Below are 14,974 nucleotides of genomic sequence, written 5' to 3' on the forward strand. Positions count from 1 at the left end.
AACATTCACTCTGCAAATTCTGCTGAAAGATTCTAACCCAAGTCATCCAAGACTCTGTCGGGGAGTCCTCGCCAGATCTCCGAACATCTTGTAACGCGTGACCTCCTGTCGCTGATCAGTTAACATCGTGTGTGAAACCTTCAACGACCGTACGACGAGACAGACGGTCGCGTAACGCGCGCCTTACGGCGATCTGACGACTTTAAAAGCCGTGCCGCATGAACTCGGCATAATAAGCCCGAGCAGAAGTCAAAACAGAAGTGAGAAGTTAAAAACAACGACCCTACCGGTAAAGAGCAAGCGGCGGGCTTTACATACCCCTCTATTAACATCCCAGCATGCAGTGCGTTGCCGGCAGCGAATCACGACGAGCGGGGCGTGTGATTAAGAAGAGAGCTCTCTCCCGGCTCTCCGCTTCGTGCGGACCCCTGCGGAGCCTAACTACCGGGCCTCAGCACGCTGGGCAGCCTGCCCCCACACCGACCTGCCAACCTGCCAGTCAGAGGAGCTGGGACCAGGGAAAGAGAGAACCAGGAACCAGGGAAAGAGAGAACCAGGAACCAGGGAAAGAGAGAACCAGGAACCAGGGAAAGAGAGAACCAGGAACCAGGGGTGCCCATCCATGTGCAATAGTGCGCCACAGCAAAGTGAGTTTGGCAGGGATGGGAGGCGACAATTTGTTGAATTTGTTTGTTGTTTGTTGTTTGTTTGCAGGTGTGGCAGTCAGACGCCTCTCACTCTCCTGGCCCGCAGACGGTCAGGTTTACAGCGACCGCCTCTCCATCTGGAGGTTAATTCATAATTCATATTCAGCTAAAGGCCGGCATAAACAAACACCAAAAAAAAAAAAAAAAAATAACGAAAAAACAACAACAGGCAGGCAAGAATGCCTGAACGCGTGTCCCTGGTGTGTACATAAATATGTCCGATTTTATCCTCGGGGCTTTTTAGCGGGGTTAATATTTCATTTGACTGCTACAGCGGTTTTAGTGTCGAAGACTAGGACTCGGGAGAATACAACCGCGCTCAGCAGTTTCACTAGAATTCACAACGGAGGGGGAGCTTTGCACATGTTGTTGTTTTTTTTAAATATCCCTTCATTTGGTTTCCCTTCCCTCGTCTCCCTCTCTCGGCGCGGGCTTGGCCGGGCGCCACGCCAGACAGCAGGCCCGGGTCCTGATGAGAGGCTTAATTATTTAATGGCCACAGTGGGGGGGGGTGGGGTGGGGGGGGGGGGGGGAGTGTAGCTGAGATGCCATCTGCGCTCCCGGGGAGACGGGAGGCGTGGCGCGCTGGGTGGTGCCGAGGCAGGGGCGGGGGCGGGCCTCCCGTCACGAAGCCACCGGTGGTCTCCGCTCTTCCAACGGCGTCGTCCTCCAGGACATTTTTCATATCACGCTCTGCTGCTTCAAACCTGATCTGAACACTCGTACGACAACGGGGAGCATTTGCATATTAGCAGGGCGGCACGCCAGCTTCCCCCGGGCTCTCGTTGCCTGGTTAGTCGTCCTGTGAGCGTAAGTGGGAGTTATCTGGATCAGAGCGCGGCGAGCTGACAGGGCCGTCACGTTGCCCAGGCGTGGGCGGAGGACGAGCGCGTCCAGGTATGGAAGCGCGGAGGCGTTAGCGGCTGCGCGGAGGTGTTTCCTGGCTCCCTCGGGGGGCTGCCGGCGAGCCGCGCACACGTGCCCCCCCTCCCCGCACGCGCCACCATGCCTCCACCGGCCCCGACTCTGCCTCCGGAGAGAGGCTTCATCAAAAACAATTACCTTTTCATCTCTCTCTGAAGGACGTCTCTCTAATGGACACTACCTCAGCTAACGCCAAACACAAAGGGGAGAGAAGTCTGGGCCCGGCTAAAAGCACGGCGTCAACGAGGAATCGAAGCATTTCAACGATATTTCTGAAGACGTTGTTAATTTTTTTCTGGAAAAGCCGTGGCCGTCTCTAACCTGAAGTCGAGTGGAGCTTCATTTTGTTCAAGCCGTGGGAGCTACTGTGCGCTGGAGCAAGAGGCATCGACAGGCAGCTCTGAACAAAAAAGGCTCTTGCCTCCGAACATCCAGAACTGACATGAAAGGTCAAGCTGCCATTAGTGCTCTCTCTCTCGCACTCTATCACTCCCTCGCTCCATCTCTCTCTCCATCTCTTTCTCTCTCTGTCTCTCTCTCAGTCTCTCTCTCTCCGTCGCTCTCTCTCAGTCTCTCTATCTCTCCGTCTCTCTCTCTGTCTCTCTCTCTCTCTCTCTCTCTCTCTCTATCTCCATCTCTCTCTCAGTCTCTCTCTCTCTCTGTCTCTCTCTCCGTCTCTCTCTCAGTCTCTCTCTCCGTCTCTCTCTCTGTCACTCTCTCTGTCTGTCTCTGTCTCTCTCTCTCTCTCCATCTCTCTCTGTCTCTCTCTCTCTCTCTCTCTCTCTCTCTCTTTCTCTCTCTCCTACGGTACGTTCCTGTCCCCCGTTCTCCTCATGAAGTGGTACTCACAGCAGGGGTAGTTCAACAGCATGATGTCATCGATTGCGATGTAGCCGCGGCGTTCCCTGGACACGGTGGCCTCAACCAGGACCTGTGAAAAACACAGCAATCAGCGTGGAGTACAGTAGGCTAGAGGCCAGGCACGGTCAGAGAAACGCAAACCTTTGTGTCTAGTCTTTGTACATTTTAATGAAGCAACAGAACATTTTCCATGGTAGTGGGAGTCATTGTGAATCATGTCACAACAAGTGCTCCTATAGGCACTTACTACTGGCAGGAAGTAGAAGCTCTTTCAATGTTACAGTCACGCCACTTTTTTTGGAGACAAAAAAGACAAACTTGGCTATGGATGCACAGAGCTTAGTCCATATAATTCAGTCAAAAAGAAGTTGAAGAATTTATAAACCTGACAAGGAACAATGATGGCATTAATTAACTAGAAATGGTGCTCAGAGAACACAGACCTCCGCCCATGAATGCATTTTGTGACTCTGTGCACATGCACATGTGCAATACCAAGTTCAGTATCACTGCATTTGTTAGGTTGAGAGATCCGAACCGCGTGTCTCTGTGATCTCCCCACGTTGAGATTAGCCGTTTCACAATTCCCCCTATTGACAAGTCCATGAATGGAGGTGAATGGCCGACCATGTTTGACCGAAAATCGGTCTGGTAGTTTTTGCCTAATCCTGCAAACAGACATGATTCAGATCTGCTCCGGAATTTGATGTGTTGTTAGTCGGTCCATGCTACACCCCTCCACCCAGGTTCATTAGAATCAGTCTGGTAGTTTTGGCGTAAACCTGGTCTATAAAATGAAGGAAGGAGGTGGATGGTGGCGGGGTTTGGGCGGCTTGTGGACCCGCCCCGTGATGGGGATCTGCTCTGTCGCTGGGGCGGAGGTAATAACCCTGGTTTAGAACAAAGAAAACGCACAACGTAGACTTGGAGAGGAGCCGGTAGCGGCTGACATATACTTTATAAAAGAAAGGAGCCGCAGACCCAAGCTGCCGGCTGATTTAATTGAACAGACCAACATGTCCGCCTTGCGGCCTTTGTCAAAATGACTTGACTTTGACAAACGCCGCGAGGCTTAAATGTTGCTCCATTCGATGAAATCACCCAGGATCCAGGGCTGGATCGTGCCGTTTCTTTTATTCGCCATTAATAACCCTGACAAACACAGAGATCGAAAGAACCGGCATCTAAGCACTGTGCAAATCCTTTCCCCGAACAAGCTTCGCTTGGTAATCTACGGATGTGATCACAATGGAAAACACCATATTGACTAAAAGCATTACGCATGCAAAGTGTTTCAGCGGATGTTTGTCCACGGTCCGAGTGTCATGTTCACCTGCGTTCGCATTACCAGCACAGAGCTCAGATCGCAGGCCGGCAGAAAGAGAGAGAACAGCAGAAAGAGAGAGGAAAAAGTGAAAGAACCGGGGGGTGGGGGGGTGGAAGTACAGAAGTAGATAATTCAAGACCAGAGATGGATAAGTCGTGTGCGGAGGCGCCCGGGGCCTTGAGGAATAATGGCTATATCAGGAGAGCACAATGTGTTGTCGGGCTTACGGGCCCCATTCACCATTCTGGACGTATGCGGCCGGCTCTGAAGACGTGACAGAAGATAATACTGCCTGAAAAGGGCCATGGGATTCTGGGGACGGAGACAGAGCAGGAGGGGCTCCATACCGACCTGAGGAGCAATAAGATGGAGGTTTGTGGCCTCCGCTGAAACCTAATCAATACGGTATCAGCGGCCGGGTAATAGTGAGAGAGCTATGAGACTCTTGTTTTCCCAGCGCCCCGGACGGCCTGACCACCGCACGCATGATCGAAGTGTAAGTCTGACTTATCGCTTTTCATAATCCTCCGACAGCAGGTGTACAATGAGGATTCCATCACTGGACGCAGCTCTGTGCTAAAGCTTGTCATGAGTAAAATGGACAGTCATTCGTTATCTGTCTGGCTGTACGGTATTTGAAGGACGTGTCTTGCTGATCCTCCTGCCCAGAGATATCGAGGTCGTGCAAAGTCAAGATCATATTTACTCAGTAAAGCGATGGAAGATTGTTTTCCTGTAAGATGGAGGCTGATACCGTCTCGCCAAGCTGATTTTCAGTATTCAGCTACAGTACAATACAGAGAATATCTCCCAGACAGGATTCAACCACGGTTTCGACCCCCCGCCCCAGTAACTCAACATCTCCAGGACCTCTGGCCCCAAGGTCCTGCCTTCCTTAGTCAGCAGACAGACACGGTCCGTGACCCTGGTCTGGGCCTGAGGAGGCTCTCCTATTACACTAACGACTGGCGTGACAACGACCTCTGGCCTTGTGTGACCTCTGGGGCATCCACACACACACACACACACAGAGGCCCTGGACGGGACCTGGGGAGTTTGAGGTCAGGATGAGAGGCTGGCAGCCAGGCAACCGGGGGGGGGGGGGGGGGGGGAGGCTGAAGCGGAGATGGAGGCCGGAGGCCGGGTCCTCCCAGCTGTCTCTGATCCCGCCCAGTCTGTGTGTCTGTCCATCCACCCGGCTGCTCCCTCCTCTGGCTCTGGAAAGCACCCCAGGTCTAATCTCCTGCTGGAGTCTTAACTCCTCCCCCTTCCTGCCCGTCCCTGGGGGCTGAGCCGGGAGGCGCTGCTGTGTTTGGGGAAGGGAGGATTACATTTGCTGTTTTCATCTTTTCTATTTTTCTCTTTTCTAGATGGTTGGCTTCCTACAATCTTTGGTTATTCAAATGTGTTCATGTGTGTATGTACTGTATACAGTGCATACAGTGTGTGTGTGTGTGTGTGTGTGTGTGTGTGTGTGTGTGTGTGAGGGAGTGAGAGAGTGAGTGTGTGTGTGTGTGTGTGTGTGTGTGTGTGTGTGTGTGTGTGTGTGTGTGTGTGTGAGTGAGTGTGTGTGTGCGTGCGTGTATGTGTGAGCGTGCGTGCATGAGTTTGTGTGCATGCGTGAGTGTGCGTGCGTGTGCGCATGTGTGTGTGTGGGGGGGGATGCATCTGTGTTTGTGAGCCTGTGTCTACCAGGTTGATGGCGTGCCGTGACATTCACACCTGCTCTCAGAAACGGACAGATTAATGGGGGAGGGAGCAGAGAGAATGTGCCTTTCAGGGCGAAGGCTCAAATAAGCCTCACCAAGCGATCACATTTTATAGGGAACAACAGAGAAATACCTTGAGAGTTTAACTGGAGGTGTCTGCTGGGAAAAACACTCAAAGTGAGATTGATTGCAGGCTAATGTTTAATTGTCTTAGCCATTAGGGCCATGCGTTATTAAGAGGGAAACATTCAAAGCATTTGTTTCAATAAACAACCGTCTCAGGTTTTTACTGAAGGCCACTTTCCCAATAAAACGTTCCATATACTCATAGTTTATTATAATTAGTGGTTACTTTACTTTTAGAGATAAAAAAAAAAATATGTAGGCCCGTCGGAAAAATACAACTCTGGCACATGGTGATTTACGAGTTAAATAAAATACACATTACGAGAGCATATTAAATGACACTGTAATGCAGGACATTGAGAGGCAGTTATAATATATACAAATTAAGAGACAATTTATTAGACTGTATTAAAACCCCGGTCTCCATCCTTTCCTCTGAGTTCCATTAAGAAGCTGTCAGGTTCCATCATTAATTTCAATGGGAGGAAAACTACAGTACACTTAATACTTACAGTACTGTAAGCAGTCTCCCTCTATATCTGACATGTATGTGTGTGTCTGTTCTTACATGATATTTAGACCGATATGGAGTCGCACCGTTACACACCAGCACTAGAGGGCAGTAGAGATTGCTCATAAACCTGCACCGCTTACTTCACCGTCTGGGTGTGGTTTTTGTGTCCTCAACCTCATTTCACAACTTGAGTCTAACAGATGGATTGAACCGGTGCCAACTGAGCTGTCAAACTAAAACAGATTATTCGTTATAGGGGTAGTGTGCTATATTGGACATTTTAGCCGAGACATTTAGCCATTGAGACCATAATTTCACTGGTCATTCCAGTATTGATCTAGCTGCAGCTTTTATGCATCTCTCACTGGGTTATAATGGAAGTCAATGGGGCATATGTAAATGTGTTGGAAAAGCTATGAAAAATGTAATAATCTCATCAGTCTCAGTATGATCTCCTGTGAAATCTAGCCCCTTCCGAATATTTGTACGTTTGGCATGACTTGAACATAAGCGATCCCTTGGCGCTTGTTTTCATGACTATGTGCAAGTCATGCCAAACACAAAAATATTCAGATTGCAATACCTTTTATAGGAAAGCATACTGAGACTGGGAAGATTACACCCTGTGCTTCCCGTCTTGGAAAAGCACATTAATCATTGTTTTTCCCACACACATTTTATTGACTTCCATTGTAGCCCAGTGAGTGCCTACATAAAAACTGCAGCTAGCTCAATACTGGAACGATCAGTGAAATTATAGTCTCTATATTTCATGGTAGACAGACCACAAATAGGGCTGTATGTCCAAAAAAGCACACTACCCCTTTAAGTGGGTTTAGAAGCAGTGATGAAGAGTAGGGTGTGAGTGCATGTGAAATAAACCTCTCTCCACCTCTGCTGTCACCCCTTACAAAAACACAGCAGGGCCAGATTACAGGTTCAAGAGTGTTCTCCTCTAAGCCTCAAGTAAAGGTTGGATGAAGGAGAGGAGACAGGGATGGGAGGTGATGGGAGGGAGGCGGAGGGAGAGACCGACGCGGGAGGATGAGGCGGAGAGGAGCAGCGGAGAGGAGAAACGCAAGGTGAGCGAGACTGAGCAGAGCGAAGGAGGAGCTCGTCTCCAGCTGTACTTTGCAGTCTAGCGGGGCCGGATAACATCTTTAATATTTGATAACAAGGTTCCAGCTATCTGCAGACACCTTCGCCAATAAGACGGAGAAATATATGGCTAAGCGTGGAGAGATCTAAAATCAAATATTTCACACTCAAGGTGATCTCATCCACCTCGTTTCCTGCCCTCTCCCGGTGTTAGACAACACAACAACACGAGTAAGTCACATAAATACGGAAGGTTATCTTATAAAACGTGCTATAAAACAACACGTTATTGTCTCCAGCTAGACAGTGATAAAAACAAATGGCACGTGCACCAGGTAGATATGAAATCTTCTGAGGAGGGAACAAGAACACAGAGCAGAAAGATAGCTCAGTGCAAATCACTAGACTGGCAAATGACAAGAATTTGAATTCATGTGGGTTTTCAGAAAATTAATCCTCTTGGTGGTTAACAGTGGCTAACGCACACTGTCTGATTTTTAATTATAATTCCACAATTCAGAAGCTGTTTTATGTTGCAGACATAAATATCGGGCATGCGTGTTCTAAATCGGCTCTGTCTTACACCATCCAGGGATGAACGTTCTACCTTGAGAGTGCATATTTGTCGGCCATACATTACAGAGGACTGTTCTCATACAGCGGTGCTCTTTATACTTTGTTGTGGACACTCCACTTTCAGCAAGAGGTCGTGCCCCCAACTTTTGTTCTTTCTTTTTTTCTCTGTATATATAGTACACTCAACCTGAAAGTCTCTGGATGAATGTCTGGGGGGAGGAGCCCGCGGAGGAACTGGGTGGTTGTCTATTATCGACCTGCGCTTCTATAGGCCACTGTATTGTGATCAAAGGCACTAGAGACAGGGTGTTTTCAGAGTGGCATTGTGTCTACAGGCAGTGGGATTTCAAATGCTACGCACACCCATGGATTTGCATGGGGAGGTTATTTACACAGCGGATGTGTGACATGAACGAGAGAGCATAATATAGTATGTCTCTGCTTCAAAGGTAAGACTTAGGTAGTCTGTTGGGACCAACGGGACAATCATCCTGCCTATCTTAATCAAATCCAGCGAGATTTATTTCATTTATTACTTTAGGAGATTCTATTCAGTTCGCTGCAGGGCTCTTGTCACTAAAGCCCTTTATTGTGAAACCAGGCCAGGTCCAGCCTGGCTTATGTGCGTGGCTGGCTTGTTTCTGTTCAGGACTGGTAGGACAGAAGCTAGTCATGCCACTGAAATAGCTATGAATTGAAATGACATTAAATAATGTCTGATAAATGAAGATAGGTCTTGTCGCCTGGACACATCAGTTCCAATGCTTCCAATGCTAATCCAGCACAATAAGAGCGGGATAGCCAGTTAGCTCATGAGCTCACAACAACTAGCAGCAGCTTCCATAACATTAATGGTAGCAGTCAGTGGATAAAGCAGTTACCCTGATGATTCCTGTAACGTTAGCTTTTTTGCTGCAATTTGCTGCAACAACTTCTGTTTCTGGACAAAGGTAAGGGATAAAAAGATTGGAGTGAAAGGATGAACATGTGGAGGTTTGGGGTATAGTCCCATACAATCATCCCCATCGGGTTTTGAACCCCGGTCTCCGGGATGGGAGTCCAATAGTCTCACCACTATACTTGTGCAGTGGAGAACAACAGGCTGGTTTTGGTGTCCTTCTTCCAGTCTCTAGTGTGGGTTGGGGTTAGAATAAGGGTTGGGGTTGGGACAGGATCTGACCTATTGTATAAGGCAAGGGGTAAAGGTCCGAGTGAAAGGATGAACATGTGGAGGTTTGGGGTATGGTCCCATAAAATCATCCCCACCGGGTCTTGAACCCTGATCTCCCGGGTGGGAGTCCAATGCTTTCACCGCTACTCTACTTGTGCAGTGGAGATCGGCGAGTTGATTTTGGTGTCCATATGTGATATGCTGGGACTACTGCCTCTTGTGGTGCCAACAGAGAAATGCAGGTCAACATTCAACGGAGGGAGGGGGTGATAACCGGACAAACGCTATCCTTGGTATGCTGGCTTACAGCCACCCACAAAAAATAATAATGCACACGGTTGAGAGCTAAAAGCCCCCAGTGAATGACAAGACAGTTGCTTTGAGGCAGATCACATCAGGCAGCAAACCCTCGCTATTCAGCTGTGTTTTTTTGTTTTTTTTTGGACCTCCTCCACCAACACACTCTATCCCAAAGCCTGCGGTCCTCAAACATGGGTCTGCTCTCCACCCCCCGCACCAGCCGACGCACCTTCGGGGACAGAGCCTTCAGTGTGGCTGCCCCCCACCCTCTGGAACTCCCTCCCCTCCGAGATACGTAAGGCCCCAACCCTGGACCCCAACCCTGGATACGTAACCCCCCCTCGCAGCTCCTGACGCGGTTCCTGTGTTCGTGCTGGTGAGCGCTGGCTCGTTGCGAGGCTTTGTTCACTGTGACGGGGGCTGGGAGGGGCTGCTGGGGGATAAGCAGCGTGCGCTGTGAGAGGATTGCTATTGTAGGAGCTGTTTGCTCTGTCTCTCACTGTCTTTGTAGTGGCTTGACACCGAGACGAGATTGTCATTTTGTTTCACTTCACTACTCGGTCTGAACAGGCTCCCCATTGCAGCCGATGGCCGTTGCTGCAGGTGGGGTCCTCGGGGATTAGTTAACCAATCACATCGCGCCGTTTAATTTCCGTCATCGCATTCGAGTTCGCTGATTGGCCTGGTTGGAATTCCAATCAAGAAATCACTCTGGGCGAAAGCCTTTCCAGACCCTGAAGCGCATTTCGAAAATTAAAGTGGGCGTGCAAGTCAGGGGCTGGAGCCAGGCGAGGCAAATAGTATATTCTAGAGTCAAACTGGCTATTTTGTTTAATAAGAAAATGACTTCTACAGTGTTAGTACACATGTACCTAACTGGGCTGCGCTTCCCAGAGGCATCGTAGCACTACATTCACCGAAGTTGAAGTTCTTTGCTCTGATTCTATTTCTGCTCTCTGAAGCTTTCTGCTCCGATTCTATTTCTGCTCCGATTCTATTTCTGCTCTGATTCTATTTCTGCTCTCCGCTCTCACTGATTCTATCCTTCTGTGTCCTCCCACACAAGATGGAGGCCAACAAGTTTCCAGTTCACGCAGTGTTCTCAACGGGCTGAGCAAGGCCCGGTCAAGAGTTTCCTGTGCTGCTCATCAGAGCGCGCTGGCCGATCGGCAGCTCTCCGCTCCGCCCGTTGTTCCCCTCTGCTCCTGAGCGATGCCTGTCCTTGGCTGCAGCCGGCCTCTGCTGCCGACGACCCCGGTTTCCTTGTTTGCCGAGCTTCTCGGAGAGGGGTTTGTGAAGCGTCGTGTTCAGCACCGACTCTAGGGACACAGACAGTCCGGCGCAACCGGACGCCCGTACAGTCGGACTCAAGCCGACTTTCCTAAAACCTCAGTGAAGTTGACGAAGAAAATAACTTTTCAGTTTCCTGACTGAAAAAAAAGGATGAACTGGAAAAACAAGGCAAAAAAGAAGAGAGGTGTGATCCCTGAAACTCCAGTACATATCCAGGCTTTCTCTGCCAGGAGCGACTGTCATAGTTCTAGTTTGTTAAAGTGGGGTGATGAATTGGTCCGCCTCAGAATGCATTGATGCGGGCCTGCTCATATGACCAGAGATTGGCAACGGCATTGATTGTGAGAGCTCGTAATCCTCTCATATAGCGATATATTTACCGAGATGACTCCCAGAGCAAATATAAAGTTGAGCGCAAGCTGGTCAGCGCCTTGCGGACGTCAGCTATCACCGAGGTAATTTGTGCCTGGCCCTCAGCCCACACACACATTGGCGATTTTGTGTGTGTTTGTTTCCTATGTTTGTTTTGTGTGTGGGTATATGTGTTTGTGTGTTGAGTTTGTTCCTGTCAGGCTTAAATACTCCTCATTGTCAGGACTCGCTGGCTGAACAGTGTCATCCTACGTTGGGCTCCTGTTTGTTCAAAGCAGGACCATTATTTACACATGAAGGTCAGATCTTGCAGGGCCGCACGGAAGTTAATTACATCGAAGGGATTGACAGTTCTCGATAAAGCGCACACTACTCAACTTAATTGCTTTTTGACAGCTCCGCAGAGTTTGCAGAAAAGAGAAATTGGATTTATGGACGGGGACCCTTGTGCCCGAATGCATGCACCATCCACAGGCCAATAGGATGTGCCCAGGCACCAAGGCTGTCAGCCAAACCGCTTGGTGCAGGCCAGAGCTTGGACGTAAAGGTGAGGTCCACGTAAGAACACGGGCAGCCAGTATCAGATAGTAAAACCCTCTGCGGGCCTGGCCACATGGGGCGTACAGTTACAGCAGAAGCCCCCTTGTGGTTCTGTCTGACCTAGTCTACATTCACCAGGGAATCAATGATAATTAAACTGAGGGAGCTTGGCATGCAATTCATCACGAAGGTCACCTTGAGGCAAATCTGTATGTTGTATAACAGTGTTGTACTGAGCCACCATCATCAGCTATTGGCTGTGCTGTCCTCCTGGTCACAGCTATGCTTCTCAGTTATGTCACCTATTTGATCCCAGGGCCGTCACTAAAACCTTATGGAGGGCATAACAATTTGTAAAGACATTTGTTTTGACCTTGATGCATTATGCTGTGTTGACCCTGATTAATTATGCTGTAGTGAAGTGGCCAGTTTTATTTATTTTATTTTTATTTAACCTTTATTTACCCAAGCAAGCAATTAAGAACAAAATCTTATATACAGGCAATAGAGAGGCATGGGAAATGAAAAGGAGGGCAACGCCACCTCAGCGGTACCGCTGTGGTACTGGGTTCTACCGGGGTTCCGTACCTGGTACTCGCTGGGCCAGAAGGTGCTGACCGCCAGCTCCACCTGGTGCCACTGGCGTCCGTGGCTCCCGGACGCGTTCCACACGGGGCTGCCCAGCGGACCGCCGTTGACCCGCACGTACGCCCGCAGCGCCCCGGGACTGTGGCCGTCGCGGCTGTACAGGAAGTAGCTGAACTGGACGCAGTGCGTGTCGTTCTCGCTCAGCGTCTGGAGCAGGAGCTGGGCGCGGTGCCCCACGGCATGCTGGGAGGAGTTCACCAGCATATACGACCCTGTGGGGGGGGGGGGGGGGCAGGGAGAAGAATGGAACTTGGTTATCGATATAATTCACCCGTTAAAGTCATCACCTTAACTTTTAAGAGTGACACAAATATCTAGTGTTGTGAACTAATTAAATTGAGTCTCACAATCTTACATTTCTCCCATTTTTAAATGCCAGGCAATTTGCCCAGTATTGACCTTCCAGCCATGAAAATGTAACTGGAATGGAACCCATAGTGGTCTCACTATTAATGGCAAATAAAAAGGATGAATTGCATTATGAAATTCTGTTGAGGATAGAATGAAAAGAATAAAGTTTCAGGTATCACAGTGAAACCCCTCTTCACAGAGTGAAGTTGGTTTGAATAAATATCAAACAACCGACAGGACCTTTAGTGTCATGGATTCTTTTCAAGAGCAGTGTGTACTGTAGGCCACAGACATTTGCAATAAGAACAGTTCACTGGCAATCCTCTCTGAGTAGAGAGAGAGAAAGAAAGAAAGAAAGAAAGAAAGAAAGAAAGAAAGAAAGAAAGAAAGAAAGAAAGAAAGAAAGAAAGAAAGAAAGAAAGAAAGAAAGAAAGAAAGAAAGAAAGAAAGAAAGAAAGAAAAGAAAAGAGAAGAAAGAAACCACCACAGGAATGTTGTCGGCAATGTTTACCTTGAGACAAACCATAAACAGACAGAAGAAATGGAATGCTAATGTATGCTTACTAGAAAATACACACACAGAGTGCCCCAAGTTCTCCGACACAACTTCCCTTCTCTGTTCTCTACACTGGCTCCCTGTAGCAGGTCACATCCAGTTTAAGACTCTGGTACTAGCCTACAGGGGAGTGAAAGGAACCGCTCATTCCTACAGTACCTCCAGGCCATGGTCAAGCCCTACACCTCCTCCCGACCGCTACGCTCTGCTACCTCGGGGCGACTGGTCGCTCCATCACTCCCCTCCATCAGGCCCCTGCAGTTGATCGACACGGTCACGGCTCTTTTCTGTCCTGGCCCCACAGTGGTGGAACGAACTGCCCACTGACGTCAGGACAGCAGAGTCGCTGCCCATCTTTCGCCGCAGGCTCAAAACGCACCTCTTCAAGAAGTACTACCAGTATTCTCCCTCTTAAGCACCTATTGTATTGATATTCTGCTACTCTTGCACTTTGGCTTTAGCACTAGATTATGCTCTTAGTCACTTGTTTAGAAAGGAGATGCACTTTTGGATAAAACCATCTGCTACTAAATTACTGTAATGTAATGGTAAATGATAATAATGGACTGCACTTATATAGCGCTTTTCCACCTTAGCAGCACTCAAAGCGCCTCACCCATTCATTCACACACACTCACACACCAATGGTGGTAGCTGCCATGCAAGGTGCTAACCTGCTCATTGGGAGCAATTTGGGGTTAGTGTCTTGCTCAAGGACACTTCGACATGTGGACAGTCGGAGCTGGGATTCGAACCACTGACCCTTAGATCATTGAACGACCCGCTCTACCATCTGAGCTACAGCCGCCCCGTAATGTAATAGAGAGCAGGATAAACACAGTAGGTACACACATCTGTCAGTCGTATCTCCACTCCTGGGTCCAATTTTGTAAATCAGCTGTCTGACCCCTGTTTTGACATGGATGGTGCTTGTGTACACTGTGAAGAGCTAGCTGGTATTCTAGCTGTAACGCTAGCTAGCTAATGCTAACTAGGTAGGGTAGGTAGTCTGGTAGGCTATGTAGTCTGGTAGGGGAGGTCCAGGGTAGGTAGTCTGGTAGAGGAGGTAGTCTGGTAGGGGAGGTAGTCTTGTAGAGGAGGTAGTCTGGTAGAGGAGGTAGTCTGGTAGGGGAGGTAGTCTGGTAGGGGAGGTAGTCTGGTAGAGGAGGTAGTCTGGTAGGGGAGGTCCGTCTGGTAGAGGAGGTAGTCTGGTAGGGAAGATAGTCTGGTAGAGGAGGTACAGTAGTCTGGTAGGGGAGGTCCGTCTGGTAGGGAAGGTAGTCTGGTAGAGGAGGTAGTCTGGTAGGGAAGATAGTCTGGTAGAGGAGGTAGTCTGGTAGATGAGGTAGTCTGGTAGAGGAGGTAGTCTGGTAGGGGAGGTCCGTCTGGTAGGGAAGGTAGTCTGGTAAGGTAGGTCCGTCTGGTAGAGGAGGTAGTCTGGTGGGGGAGGTAGTCTGGTAGGGGAGGTCCGTCTGGTAGAGGAGGTAGTCTGGTAGGGAAGGTAGTCTGGTAGAGGAGGAAGTCTGGTGGGGGAGGTAGTCTGGTAGAGGAGGTAGTCTGGTAGAGGAGGTAGTCTGGTAGAGGAGGTAGTCTGGTGGGGGAGGTAGTCTGGTAGAGGAGGTAGTCTGGTAGAGGAGGTAGTCTGGTAGAGGAGGTAGTCTGGTGGGGGAGGTAGTCTGGTAGAGGAGGTAGTCTGGTAGGGAAGATAGTCTGGTAGAGGAGGTAGTCTGGTAGAGGAGGTAGTCTGGTAGGGGAGGTAGTCTGGTAGAGGAGGTAGTCTGGTAGGGGAGTTCCAGTGAGGTGAGGCTGAGCCAAGAGACCTGTAATCCCAGATGAAACACGGGGGCACTAACACCTGGCACCCAAATCCTGACGGGCCTTTCTAATCAGGACGACTCAAC

At 49.3% G+C, this 14,974-nt stretch overlaps 1 protein-coding gene across 2 annotated transcripts in view; it reads right to left on the bottom strand.

Annotated features, from left to right (window-relative positions):
• Positions 1 to 14,974, bottom strand: part of ptprub (protein tyrosine phosphatase receptor type Ub) — a gene marked incomplete at both ends in the record, with an annotated part of 192,271 nt that overhangs the window by 82,200 nt on the left and 95,097 nt on the right. For both annotated transcript variants that reach the window (XM_084441699.1, XM_084441698.1), the window contains 2 exons: positions 2,481 to 2,562; positions 12,107 to 12,378. In XM_084441699.1, coding sequence (XP_084297825.1) covers positions 2,481 to 2,562; positions 12,107 to 12,378 — 354 coding nt within the window. The remainder of the gene's footprint in view (positions 1 to 2,480; positions 2,563 to 12,106; positions 12,379 to 14,974) is intronic.

The sequence above is a fragment of the Borostomias antarcticus genome (genome assembly GCF_949987555.1).
Source record: "Borostomias antarcticus genome assembly, chromosome: 8".
Lineage (NCBI taxonomy): Eukaryota > Metazoa > Chordata > Actinopteri > Stomiiformes > Stomiidae > Borostomias > Borostomias antarcticus.